Genomic DNA, 13,554 nt, shown 5'->3' on the forward strand with positions numbered 1-13,554 from the left:
AAACTGCTCCATCTGGCACCAACATTCATTCCACAGTTAAAGTCACTCAGATCACATTTCTTCCCCATTCTGACGTTTGGTCTGAACAACAACAGAATTTTTTGACCATGTCTGGATGCTTTTATGCATTAAGTTGCTGCCATGTGATTGGCTGATTAGATATTTGTATTTACATGCAGGTGTACAGGTGTGCCTAATAAGATGGCCAATGAACGTAGCTATAGGAAATGTTCGATTCTCAGTGCGCTCACAATTGTTGTGTACACACCTATGAAACACCTGACACAAACAATCCCACAACACTGTTTTGAAGAACAAGGGAGATTCCCAGGTATCCTGGTGAACTGTTATCTCTCAATTGACACTCGGCAGGAGAATGGGGTAATAAATCAGTCATGATGGAATAGTGGAGCAGACTCAATGGGCTGAATGGCCTAATTTTGCTCCTATCTTCTGTGGTCTTATGGTCACTGCAATGGATTAAGTGGTCATAATGGAGACATAGAATGGCTGCAGTACAGGAGGCCATTCAGCCCATCATATCTGCAGCAGCTCTCTCCCAGAACAGCTCATGAGATCAGTCCCACAGCCTTCTCTGTAAGTCCTGTAAGTTTTTCCTTGCAAAATATTTATCTAATTTCCTCTAGAAAGGTGGAATACAACCTGCCTCCACCACATCTGCAGTAATGCAGTCCAGATTTCAACCACATGCTGTGTAAAATGAAAAAAAGTTTTCCATCATTCACTGTTAATGCTCTTCCCTTTTAGTTTATACCTGTGACCTCAAATCCTTGACCCCTCCATTAACGGAAACAACTTCAATACTCTGTCCATTCTGTCCAGAAACTCATCCTATTTTTTAAAAATCTCCCTCTGTCAAATTTCTAAAAAGAACAGTCTCAGTCTTTTCCATGTGTCCTCATTACTGCAAGCCCCTCAGTCGCAGAACTATTTGCATATAGGTCCTTCTTTTTAGAGATACGGCACAGAACAGGCCCAGCCCAATGAGCGATACTGCCCAGCAACCTATCTATATTTAACACTAGCCTAATCACGGGACAGTTTCCTCTAACCAGTACGCCATTGGATTGTGGGAGGAAACCAGAGCACCCAGAGGAAACCCACACAGTCGAACATACAAACTCCTTACGATGGCGTCAGAATTAAACTATGAATTCTTTCTAAATTGTGGCAACCAGAACTGAACACAATACTCAAACCAATGTCCAACAACACTTTTCTTTTGGTTTAAAGGTTTATCTCACTGATCATGTAACTTTTGCTCACTAATTAGTGCTACACTAAGATGTCTCCATTTCGTAGTAGTTCGAGAAAAGTACTGTAAAGAGCTTTGGATATTTTGTTAAGTTCATACCACCCCTGGTGAGGAATGTACTGGATGAACTCTGTCCAATTTCCTCCCCGGTCCCCTCACTTGGTCTCCTTGTACCATATTGTCACCATTAATGGTCACAATATTGAGATTGACAAGAACAGCATCAGTTGTTGCTTCTTCTGAATTCCCTACCTGTCTTGCCTGAGAAATCACCCTCCCTCCTCCCCCCCATCATTCTGACTCCACGGGAAAGATCAACCATCTAGGGTATCAAAAATAACAGCACTCACAACACGATGGAGGAACTCAGCAGGTCAGGCAGCATCCGTGGAAACGATCGGTCGACATTTTGGGCTGGAACCCTTCGTCAGGACTGAAGAGGGAAGGGGCAGAGGCCCTATAAAGAAGGTGGGGGGAGGGTGAGAAGGAAAAGGTTGGTAGGTTCAGGAAACAATCTGCAGATTATTTTGTGTTTATGATAAAAAAAATAACAGGTTCCGCCATCCTAAAGCCCTTCGTATCGCCAGTAACAATGGATCCACACCCCCAGTTCACACTCGCCTGCACTGGGGCAGGTGCCCTAATGTAAGAGCACCTTTTATGTCAAAAATTAAATTGATTCCATGATCTACAGACTCACTTTACAACTCATGTTCTCAGTATTATTTTTACATAGTTTGTCTTCTTTTGAACATTGATTGTCAGTCTCTAACTGTTTAAGAGTTGTTTTTCGTAAAATGCTATTGTATCTATTTTTCTCCTGTAAGCACCTGATGAATCACAGGATACGATAGTGTTTGAATTCTGAATGTCTGACTGTACATTGACCACCACTGTCAATCCATTAATGTTCCCTGAAGCTTAGTTGGTGAGAATCTCACCTCTCCATCACAAAGTTGTGGAGGTTGAAGTCCCATGCATGAAACCCAAATGCAAACATCAAGCTTCATTGTAACACTGAAAGAGTTTTTCCTGTCAGAGGTACTTTCTTTCAGATGGGATGTTAAGGAAGTCCTTCTGATGCACTGTCAGTTAAAGATCCCATAGCTCTGTTTTGAAGGAAACCAGGGAGCTAATAGCAGCATCCATTGATGAATTCTCTGCCAACATCTTTAAATTAGGTTATCTAGTTGTTCCTGTTTGTGGGAGCTTGCTGCCATCTTCTAAATTCCCCTGGTGACTGAATGAATACATTTCATGTTGCTTTGAAATGCTCCAAGGTGATGATTTAATTTCAATGCAGTTCTTGTGCTTTCGTACTGTCAGCCAATTATTACCAGGAGCAAATGTCACCTGTCTGGGGAAAGCTGCAGAGGGAAGCTCTCTACCTCCTCAACAATCCCTATTTCACTTAGATATTTCCACTTCAGTGTGCTTGGAGAAGTCCTGTGACCACAGAGAGGAAGCTGAGGTCAATAACCTGCACTCTTTCCTTTGCTCTCCCAGCCAGAGGATGTGGGTGTCTATACCTGTACAGCAGTCAACCCTGTCGGCAAGGACAGCCATCACATTCGCCTGTCTGTGAATGTTCAGCCAGCGTTCACCGAGCTCCCTGCTGACCTCTCTCTCCACAAGGGTGAAAGGCTGCTATTGACGTGTGCAGCGAAGGGGCTGCCAGCTCCCTCCATCAGCTGGACATTCAATAACAAGCCCATTACAGGTAAGTGGGGGGAGAGCTGTGGCATTCTAACACTGCTCCGTGCTGAGCAAAGGTGCCATCTTAATGGATACGCAATATTTCATCATATGCTGTTGGACTGCTTCACTGATGCCCACGTTAGACTTGCTTCCTTCACCCATTGACGCTCCTTCGCAGGAGAGGCTACACAGGGAATGCCTGAACCTGGAATTGTTGCTCATTCTGCCCTTCGTTCTGAGTAGCACGGGTTTGACCAGAACAGTGAACCAAGGACAGAGTCCAGACTGATACCTCCACATCTCAGGCCAAATCATATTGTAGCTGAAGGGATAGCTACAATAATGGAACAGGACAGGATAATCAGCTCTTTCACGTTCCCTGCCATTCGCTTATCTAAAGGCTGATTTCTCCCTGCATTCTAATGGTAGACCTTAGAACTTAGAACGTAGAGCAGTACAAGCTCTTTATCCCACGATGTTGTGCCAACTTTTAACCTACCCCATGATCAATCCAACCCTCCCTCCCACACTGGGTTCCATCTTTCATCCACCTGCCTATCAAAGAGTCTCTGAAATATCCCTAATGTATCTCTGCCTCTATCACCAGTCCTGGCAGCTTGTTCCTTGCATCCAGCACTCTCTGTATAAAAAAAAACTACCTCTTGACATCCCCTTTATACATTCCCCCAATCACCTTAAAATTATACCCCCTCATATTAAGCATTTCCACCCTGGGGAAAAGACACTCTATCTACACCTCAGCATCTAATACACTTCTATCTCATCCTCCAACCTTAGCTTTATCATCTTTTAATTATCTTACCAAACAACAATTTCAGAGGAAGATCTCCGGCATCATAGCTTTCTGAGAGAATTCCAGATTTCATGGAAAAATTACTTCCTGATTCCCCTCCTTAGCAGATATCTAAAATTACATCCCTTTATGCTTGATTTCTCCCATCAGAAGAAACAGTTAGATGGTTTCTCTGTATCCATGCCATTGTACGTTTTTTCCTGTGTAAAATGTATCATTCAGATCTCTGCTCAATCTCCTGTACTGAAGGGAATACGATCTAACTTTGTCTTCCTAATTTCATCCTCATGGAAATCAGATGGCTGGAATTTCATCCCAGGCATAGGGCGGCAAAAGTTTATTGTGATTGGATTCACTGGATCTGAAATTTTAAGAGTTGAGGACCGTGTGCTTTCTACTCTGCGTGCTTTGTGCGCTTGCCCTTGGTGAATTCCTAGGCAAGGTGTTCTGACGGATCTGCGTTGAACGCCATCTAAAGCCAATGTATCTGTCCAAAGGTGCAGAGCACAAAACAGGGGGTGTGAGCAACCCTGGGCTCTGTCCTCTTTGAGGGAAATTACTCTGAAGCTCTTGGCTTGGGTATGAAATGATGATCTGTTTATACTTCTCACTGCCTCAGTAAAGCGACCAGCGCAATCAAAGACCCCACTCACCCTGCACATCCTTTCTCCCCCCTCTCCCATCAGGCAGAAGTTACAAAGGCCCGAAAGCAGATGCCACCATGCTCAATGAGAGCTCCTCTCCTGCTGTTATCAGGCCCTTGAACGGATCTTCGTAGAGTCATAGAGAAGTACAACACAGAAACAGGCCCTTCAGCCCATCTAGTCTGTGCCAAACCATTTAAACTGCCTACTCCCACCAGGACCATAGCCCTCCATACCCCTACCATCCATGTACCTATTCAGACTTCTCTTAAACGTTGAAATCGAGCTCTCATGCACCACTTGTGCTGGCAGCTCGTTCCATACTCTCAGAACCCTCTGAGTGAAGAGGTTTCCCCTCATGTTCCCCTGAAACATTTCACCTTTCACCCTTAGCCCATCTCTAGTTGTAGTTCCACCCAACCTCAGTGGAAAAAGCCTGCTTGCACTTACCCTATCTATACCCCTCATAATTCTGTATACCTCTATCAAATCTCCCCTTAGTCTTCTACGTTTCAAGGAATAAAGTCCTAACCTATTCAATCTCGTGCAATAAGATGGACTCCTGGCCTCACAATCTACCTCGTTGTGATCTTGCCCTTCATCATTTCCCTGAAATGCACTTTTTTCAGTGGCTTTTGCATTTCATTCTGTATTTTTATTATTTATTTGTATTTATTTATTTAGAGATACAGCACAGTAACAGGTGCTTCTGGCCCAGTGTGCCTGTGCTGCCCAGTTATCCCTAGGTGTCTAATTAACCTACTGGCCTGTATGTCTTTGGAATGTGGGAGGAAACCAGAGCACCCAGAGGAAACCCACGCCACCATGGGGAGAATGTACAAACTCCTTACAGACGGGTTGCTGGCGCTGTAATAGCATGAGGCTAGCCGCTGGCCTACCGTGTCACCTTAACTGGTTTACCTTATTCTATCTCAGTGCATGATGTCACGATTTGATTTGTAGGAACAGTGCACAAGACAAGCTTTTCACTGTCTCTTGGTACATGTAGCTATAATAAACCAATACCATTATATCACCATAAGGTATAGGAGCAGAACGACACCATCTGACCCATCGAGTCTGCTCCACTATTTCATCATGGCTGATCCAATTTTCCTCTCAGCCCCAATGTCCTGCCTTCTCCCCGTATTCCTCCATGCTCCAAGCAATCAAGAATGTGTCACCAACATCCGTGCGTGCCGGCAGAGATTCTGGAAATCAATCCTCTGTAATCTGTGTGGTGGGTGGAGTGGAAATGGAAGTGGGTCCGGAATGTTGGGGATATACTTCCTATTTGGAAGATATCGGTAAACCCTGTCCTCATCCTCATCATTATGCGCCGTTTCGTATTGACGCGGGCGATCATGGTCTCTTGGCCATGATTGTTCTTGGCAAACTTTTCTTTTTGCCTTCTTCTGGGCAGTGTCTTTACAAGATGGGTGGCCCCAGCCATTATCAATACTGCTCAGAGATTGCCTGCCTGGCACCAGATGGCACATAACAAGGGCTTGGTGATGTGCACCAGCTGCTCACCTGACCATCCACACCTGCTCCTGTGGCTTCACGTGACCCTGATCGAGGGGCTAAGCAGGTGCTACACCTCGCCCAAGGGGGACCTGCAGGCTAGCGGAGGGAAGGAGCGCCTTACACCTCCTTTGGCAGAGACGTATCTCCACCCCGCCACCCTGCCCTGCCCACCCCAAAGACACAATATCATACACCTCAGGAAAAGACAAGAGTAAGCATTCAGCTGCTGTCAGCCAGAGCACAATCGTCCTGACTCTCTCCCTCTCTCGTCACTTTGTGAAAGCTTCACAGACTGAAGGCCTGAGTGAACTGATGATAGAAAGGGTTTCCAAAGAAGATTCTGGAACTTACGTGTGCACGGCAGAGAATGCTGTGGGGGTGATTAGAGCCATTGGATTTGTCTACGTGAAAGGTAAGATGATCGTTTCTTACTGATGGGAACGATAATGACCTTCCATTAATCTTGGGAATAACAATGACCCAGTCTGAGGACAGTGTTTACATTCCAGCAATGGGAATAAGGATCCAGTAATTGTTTTTATCACAGGATGAAGGATAATGGCTGGCACAATGTACTCTAGTTCAAATAAACCTGAACATATCAAAACCAGTTACCTTAGTCCAGTTAGTTTAATCAGTTTTTTTAAACTAACTAGATATATGCAGTCAGGGTTAAAAACAAGCCAAGAAGGGTGACTTCAGCAGGTTGAGTTTCAATTCAGGAGCAAAACATGTTACACTACAAAGGCTATTCAGCCCATCATGTCGAATCAAGCACACCATGGCCAATCCCAGTTCCCAGCTCTTGCCTGTGACCCTGCAGATAATATCTCCCCTGGTGTTTGTCTGAGTAGTTTTTGATTGTGTGTGGACAGTGAGTTTCAGACCAACACCACTTCCTGGGTGAAGTGTTTATTTCTCAAGTCCCCTTTACACCTTCTATCAAATTAATATATACCCAACTGGTTACTAATATCTTTCGTAATTAACCTAAATATTTTAGTTGGTTTGGTTGAATTAAGTCAGCTGACTCTTTATTTGAGCGTAAGGAAGTTGGGGTTGGAATATTGATTGTCCGCTACCTGACACGTAATGCCGGCTGAGAATGTTCTGAAGGGCAGTGAAGAAGTCAGAGATACAGCTAGAACTAGAAACTGTAGTTAAAGATGAACACTAATAAAGGTCAGGGGATTGTAGTGTTAGCTGTGTCTCAGTCTCCGCAGGTGCTGCCTGAACCGATGTGTCTTCCTAGTATTTTCTGCTGTCATTACAAATAAATCTCAGGAAACAGAGACTCTAATAAGGTGAAATTGCTTTGCCCGACTAGTGGTTTGAATATGGGTGCCACGGTAGCATAGCTGTTAGTGCTTGGGGCATTCCGGCATCATTCTGTAAGGACTCTCCGTGCGTTCTCCCCACAGAATGTGTGGGTTTTCTCTGGGTCCTCTGGTTTTCTCCCTCAGTCTAAAGATGTAACAGGTAAGTTAATTGGTCATTGTAAATGTTCCCTTGATTATTGATTTCTTTATTGAGATACAGTATGGAGTCAGCCTCACCGGCCCTTCGAGCCACACCACCCAGCAATCCCCAAATTTAACCCCAGCCTAATCACAGGGCAATTTACAATGACCAATTAACCCCAGCCTAATCACAGGGCAAATTATAATGACCAATTAACCCCAGCCTAACCACAGGGCAATTTACAATGACCAATTAACCCCAGCCTAATCACAGGGCAATTTACAATGACCAATTAACCCCAGCCTAATCACAGGGCAAATTACAATGACCAGTTAACCCCAGCCTAATCACAGGGCAAATTATAATGACCAGTTTAACCCCAGCCTAACCACAGGGCAATTTACAATGACCAATTAACCCCAGCCTAACCACAGGGCAATTTACAATGACCAATTAACCCCAGCCTAATCACAGGGCAATTTACAATGACCAATTAACCCCAGCCTAATCACAGGGCAATTTACAATGACCAATTAACCCCAGCCTAATCACAGGGCAAATTACAATGACCAGTTTAACCCCAGCCTAACCACAGGGCAATTTACAATGACCAATGACAATTAACCCCAGCCTAGTCACAGGGCAATTTACAATGACAATTAACCCCAGGCTAATCACAGGGCAATTTACAATGACCAATTTAACCCCAGCCTAACCACAGGGCAATTTACAATGACCAATTACAATGTCCAATTACAATTTACAATGACCAATTAAACCCATCCAGTACGTCAATGGACTGTGGGAGGAAACCATGTGGTTACGGAGAGAACGTACAGACTCTTTACAGATAGTGGCAGGAGTTGAACCCTGGTCACCTGTTGTGTATGTGTGAGGTCGTGGACCCAGTTCAGAGCTGAGGTGAGTGAAGTTATCCACGCTGGTTCAGGAACCTGATGGTTGAAGGGTAATGGTTGTTCCTGGACCTGGCTGTGTGGGACCTAAGACTTCTGTACCTCCAGCCTGGTGCTAGTAGCAGGAGTTATCAAAGGTGCAATATTCAAACAGTTTATGAATAACAACACCATGGTCACAGGGAGAATGATGGAGCTAGTTGTAGCTGATTAGTGCAAACGTAGAACCTCACATTGAGATGATTAGTGTTCCCCAGTAGCACAAAACCGCAAGACTGTTTAATTAACTCAATTTGCAATGTTATACACTGCAGAGGTCCTGTGGTGATTGGATTTTAAGTCTCACCAGATGGGAGATTTAAATCTAATTAATTAATCCAAATTTAAAGGGTGACATTTTATGTACAAGACTGTCGTAGCGGTGCATCTAGTTCGTTTCTACCAATTGAGGATGGAAGTCTATTGTTATACAATCTGGCCAACACATCTTCCGGCCTGTAACAGTGTGGCTTTATTTTTAACTGCCCTCTGGTATGGCCCAGATAAATCCCTAGTCAGGGACGGGGTCGAAAGATGACGGCAGCAGCCATGGCCATGCTCAGAAGTCCATTAAAAGAAGAAACATTGCAAAAGCTAAGCACTGTGTTCCTGGGAAGAAGAAAACAGGAATTGCTGGAGTTCCTCAGCAGGTTTCATTCCAAAAGACCATAACGCTTAGAAGCAGAATTGGGTCACTTGTCCCATCAGATGCCTCCTAACCCCATCCTCCCACCTTCTACCTTTAATGCCATGACTAATCAAGAAACTTTCAACTTCTGCTCTAAATATACCCAATGACCTGACCTCCACAACCATCTGTGGCAATGAAATCCCAAGTTTCACTACCCTCTGGGTAAAGAAACTGCTCCTCATCCCTGTTCTAAATGGAGGCTGCGACCTCTTATCCTAGACTCCCCCCACTACTGGAAACACCCACTCCATGTCCACTCAGCTTAGGCCTTTCAACATTCGAAAGGTCTCAATGAGATCCTCCCTCATTCTTCTAACCTCCAGTGAGTACAGGCCCAGAGCCATCAAACACTCCTCGTAGGTTAACCTTTTCATTCCCAGGATCATTCTCATGAACCTCCTCCAGAACAGATGTGGACCAGAATTGCACACAAGTGTGGTCTGGCCGATGTCTTATCAGCATCACGTCCTCAGTCCAACAATCTTACATCCGGAGAGGGTACCTGACCCACAAAGGTTATGCTTTGAAAGCTACTTTTCTGTTCCATTGCTCAGAGGCACCGGTTCTCCTGGGAGAGGTCAGCGCCTACCAGATGGAACCGCTGGGGGGGAATGTCATATTGACCTGCGATGCCCGCGGAGATCCAGTACCGTCAATCAACTGGAATAAAAACGGCAGCCCCTTGACCATCAGTAATCGTATTCGGCAAATGAACAATGGTTCCTTGGCAATCTACAGGACTGTGGTGAGTCCTGTTTCATTCTGATTAACAAAGCCGGCTTTAAACTCTCTCTCGTCCTCAGCTTCCTTTCTGATTCTTTTCCCTCGCCTTTCTTCCTCTGTTTTAGGACAGAGAACAGTACAGCACAGCACAGGCCCTTCGGCCCACACTCTCACATAGCCCTCTATTTTTCTTTCATCCATGTGCCCAAGAGTCTCCCAGATGTCCCTAATTTATCCACCTCTGGCACCCTCCACTCCCTGTGTTTAAAAAAAACCCACCCCCATACCTTCTTCCATTCACCTTAAGCTGAGCCATTTCCACCCTGGGAAAAAGACTCTGGCTGTCCACTCTATCAATGCCTCTTATCACCTTATATGCTTCTGGCAAGTTGCTTCTCACCCTCCTTTGCTCCAAAGAGAAAAGCTCTAGCTTGCTCAACCTTTTCTCATAAGACATGCTCTCTAAGCCAAGCAGCATCCTGGTAAATCTCCTCTTCACCCTCTCTAAAGTCTCCGTATCCTTCCTGTAATGAGGCGGCCAGAACGGAAGCGATCCATTTCTGCACATCCTGAGGCTCTTGTTACTGCTCCATGTCGTGCTCCCCTTCGATTTCTCCCTCTGAGGTTGTGGGCGTCCTGTTCACTCCTGGAAGTCCCATCCGGGGCATTGCAGCCAAGTCGTCCTAAGGAGAATAGAGCACAGGGTTAACACAGCTGCTGGAAATCCAGAGTAACGCACACACAATGCTGGAGCAACTCAGCAGGTCAAGTAGCGTCAATCGAAAGGAATAAACAGCTGACGTTTCGGGCTGGGACTCTTCGTGAGGACTGGGAAGAAGGGGAGAAGAAGCCAGAATAAGAAGGTGGGGGTGGGGAGAGGGGTTGGAGTACAAGCTAGAAGGTGACAGGTATAGGCAGGTGGGTGGGGACGGGTTGAAGTGAGAAGTTGGGAGGTGATAGGTTGAAAAAGTAAAGGACTGGAGAAGAAGGAATCTGAAGAGAGAGGAGAGTGGACCATGGGAGAAAGGGGAAGAGGAGGGGGCATCAGGGGAGGTGATAGGTGATAGGCAGGTAAGGAGAAATGAAGAGGTAGGAGGTGAGCCAGAGTAGGGAATAAAAGAAAGGGAAGGGGGAGGGCAAAAAAATTACCAGAAGTTAGAGAAATCGATGTTCATGCCATCAGGTTGGAGGCTGCCCGGGCAGAATATAAGGTGCTGCTCTTCCAACTTGAGGGTGGCCTCATCATGGCAGTGAAGGAGGCCACGATTGAAATGTCAGAATGGGAGTGGGGATTGGAATTAAAATGATTGGCCACCACGAAATCCCCTTGTTGTGGATGGGGCGAAGGTGCTCGAAGAAGTCTACGTCGAGTCTCACCAATGTTGAGGAGGCTGCACAGGGAGCACCGGATACGGTAGATAACCCCGACAGATTCACAGCTGGAGGGACTGTTGGGGGCCCAGAATGGAGATGAGGGAGGAGATGAATAGGCAGGTGTAGCACCTCATCCGCTCGCAGGGATAAGTGCCAGGAGGGAGATTAGTGGAGACAGATGAATGAACAAGGGACTTGTAGAAAACAGACCACAGGATGCCTTCCAATAAAATGGTCCGCTGTGTCCTCAGATTTCTGCAGTTGTATTTTTGGTTTGGCTGAAGAGCTGACGTGCCTGTTAGAGCCTAGCTCGATTCCAGACAGTTTCCAAGCAACGTGACGGAAATAAGATTGGCTGGTCCCAGAGAGTGAGGCAAGTAGCCCCTGGGTGCACTGAATGCCGATAGTGAAGGCTTATTCCCGCACTCCTCTGTTCGGAAAGCAGGCTCTGCCGAAGTTCAGGCTAGGCAAGTGAGGAGCGGGTGTGTTGTCAGGCATGCAGCTGACATCTGGTCCGGGGTGCCCTGACAGGTGTGTTCCCCTCTTTTAGGTTTGGCCTGTTGTATATTCACTCCTCTGGTGCTGCCCCCTGCCCCAGCAGCCAACCTGTCCATATTTTCTTTCACTGACTCTCCAGCGTCTTTTTGACAGAATGAAGATGCGGGCGATTACAAGTGTGTCGCAAAGAACGAAGCCGGGGTTGTTGAGCGGAAGGTGACCCTGATGCTGCAAAGTAAGTTTACCGCGAGGTCGCCACCCGACCATTTATGTGGCAAGTGGTGCTCCACTATCACTCAAAAGTCATAGAGTGGCCTCAGCGATGCCAGGGTTAATCCCGACAACTCACCCCCTCCAGTGGGCAGGACCAGAGACGAGTTCAGATGAACCTGAAATGTTGACTGTCCATTTCCCTCCACAGATCCAGTCTGACCCACTGAGTTCCTCCAGTGTTTTGGTTGTTACTCCAGCCTCCGGCATCTGTGGTCTCTTGAGGCCCCTCTGAGAGGCCAGGCATTTCACTGAATTAGAGTAAAATTTTTTTTAAAAAGGGTAAAGTTCCTTGTTTGGCGTATCAGGTGGCAATTTTGCCCTTTCTTCAGCGTTTGTCTGTTTTACGAGGCTGAATAAACACCAACCTAGCACAGATGGAAAGTGTGATGGAAAGCTGGATTCGAACCTGGGGACTCTTGTTCCAAAGTCTGGGTGCAAATACCACTACACCACCAGCACAGACAGAGCTTTACGTCACTGAATTATATTCCCAAGTAATGGAACCACAACAGCAAGGAAATAAGGAGGCTACCAGGCCCCTCAAGCCTGCCCCACCTATCAGTATAATTGTGGCTGATCTCTGGGCTCAACTCCTGTTCTGCGTCAGTTCCTCATAACCCTCAATTCCTCGATCATTCAGACGTCATCCATCTCCAACTGAAGTATATTTAATGATCTGGCTTCCTATACCCTCAGGGGCAGGGAATTCCAGAGGCTACTACCCTTTGAGACAAGAAATTTCTACACACTTTGGTGTTATATGACTGACCCTTTATTTTGTTGCTATGTTCCCTTGTTCGTGACTCTCCCACGAGTGAAAGTACTTCACTATCCACCCTGTCAAAGCCCACTTTTGATATTTTACATTCAAATAAGGTCGGCTCTCGTTTCTTCCAAAGTTCTAGGAGTACAGATTAAGTACAGGAACCTAACAACAGTAGTAGTGTAGACTTCTCTTGGCCAAGTCTGAAGCCAAGCTGGGCTGGAGGCCTGAGGGGACCCTCAGTATTGAACACTTCAGTGAGGGGTGACATGACCATTGAAACGTTGGAATCTGGAGCCCTCTGTCCCAGGCCCAATCTTGGTAGAACAGCTGAAGATAGGGCAGAGCTCATGCATGGGAATAATGTATGAACAGCACTTCATTGGAAAGGAAAATTCCTCAAGGAGGGGGATTTTTCAAAGGAAGATTGCCTCCACATGCTTTGCACTGTGTTTAGGGTTGCCACCTGTCCCATATTAGCTGGGATATCCCGTATATTGGGCTAAATTGGTTTGTCCCATATGGGACCGCCCTTGTCCCGTATTTCCCCCGCTAAGGTAGAGTGTTCCTATGAAGCCGTTCGTAAGCTGAAATGGTGTAAAGCGAAGAAGCAATTACCATTACTTTATATGGGAAAAATTTTTGAGCGTTCCCAGACCCAAAAAATAACCTACCAAATCATACCAAATAACACATAAAACCTATAATAACACTAACATATAGTAAAAGCAGGAATGATATGATAAATACACAGGCTATATAAAGTAGAAATAATGTATGTACAGAGTAGTCTCACTTAACAGATTCAGGAAGGTTAAGCCAAAACCAATCTGTAGAAAAAAAAAATCGGCACGTACAC

At 45.8% G+C, this 13,554-nt stretch overlaps 1 protein-coding gene across 6 annotated transcripts in view; it reads left to right on the forward strand.

Annotated features, from left to right (window-relative positions):
* Window positions 1-13,554, forward strand: part of LOC140186210 (hemicentin-1-like) — a 449,816-nt gene that overhangs the window by 350,719 nt on the left and 85,543 nt on the right. For all 6 annotated transcript variants that reach the window (XM_072240181.1, XM_072240182.1, XM_072240183.1 and 3 more), the window contains exons 83-86: window positions 2,783-2,996; window positions 6,243-6,371; window positions 9,619-9,809; window positions 11,813-11,894. In XM_072240181.1, the coding sequence (XP_072096282.1) occupies window positions 2,783-2,996; window positions 6,243-6,371; window positions 9,619-9,809; window positions 11,813-11,894 (616 nt within the window). The remainder of the gene's footprint in view (window positions 1-2,782; window positions 2,997-6,242; window positions 6,372-9,618; window positions 9,810-11,812; window positions 11,895-13,554) is intronic.

This window comes from Mobula birostris, chromosome 22 (genome assembly GCF_030028105.1).
Source record: "Mobula birostris isolate sMobBir1 chromosome 22, sMobBir1.hap1, whole genome shotgun sequence".
Lineage (NCBI taxonomy): Eukaryota > Metazoa > Chordata > Chondrichthyes > Myliobatiformes > Myliobatidae > Mobula > Mobula birostris.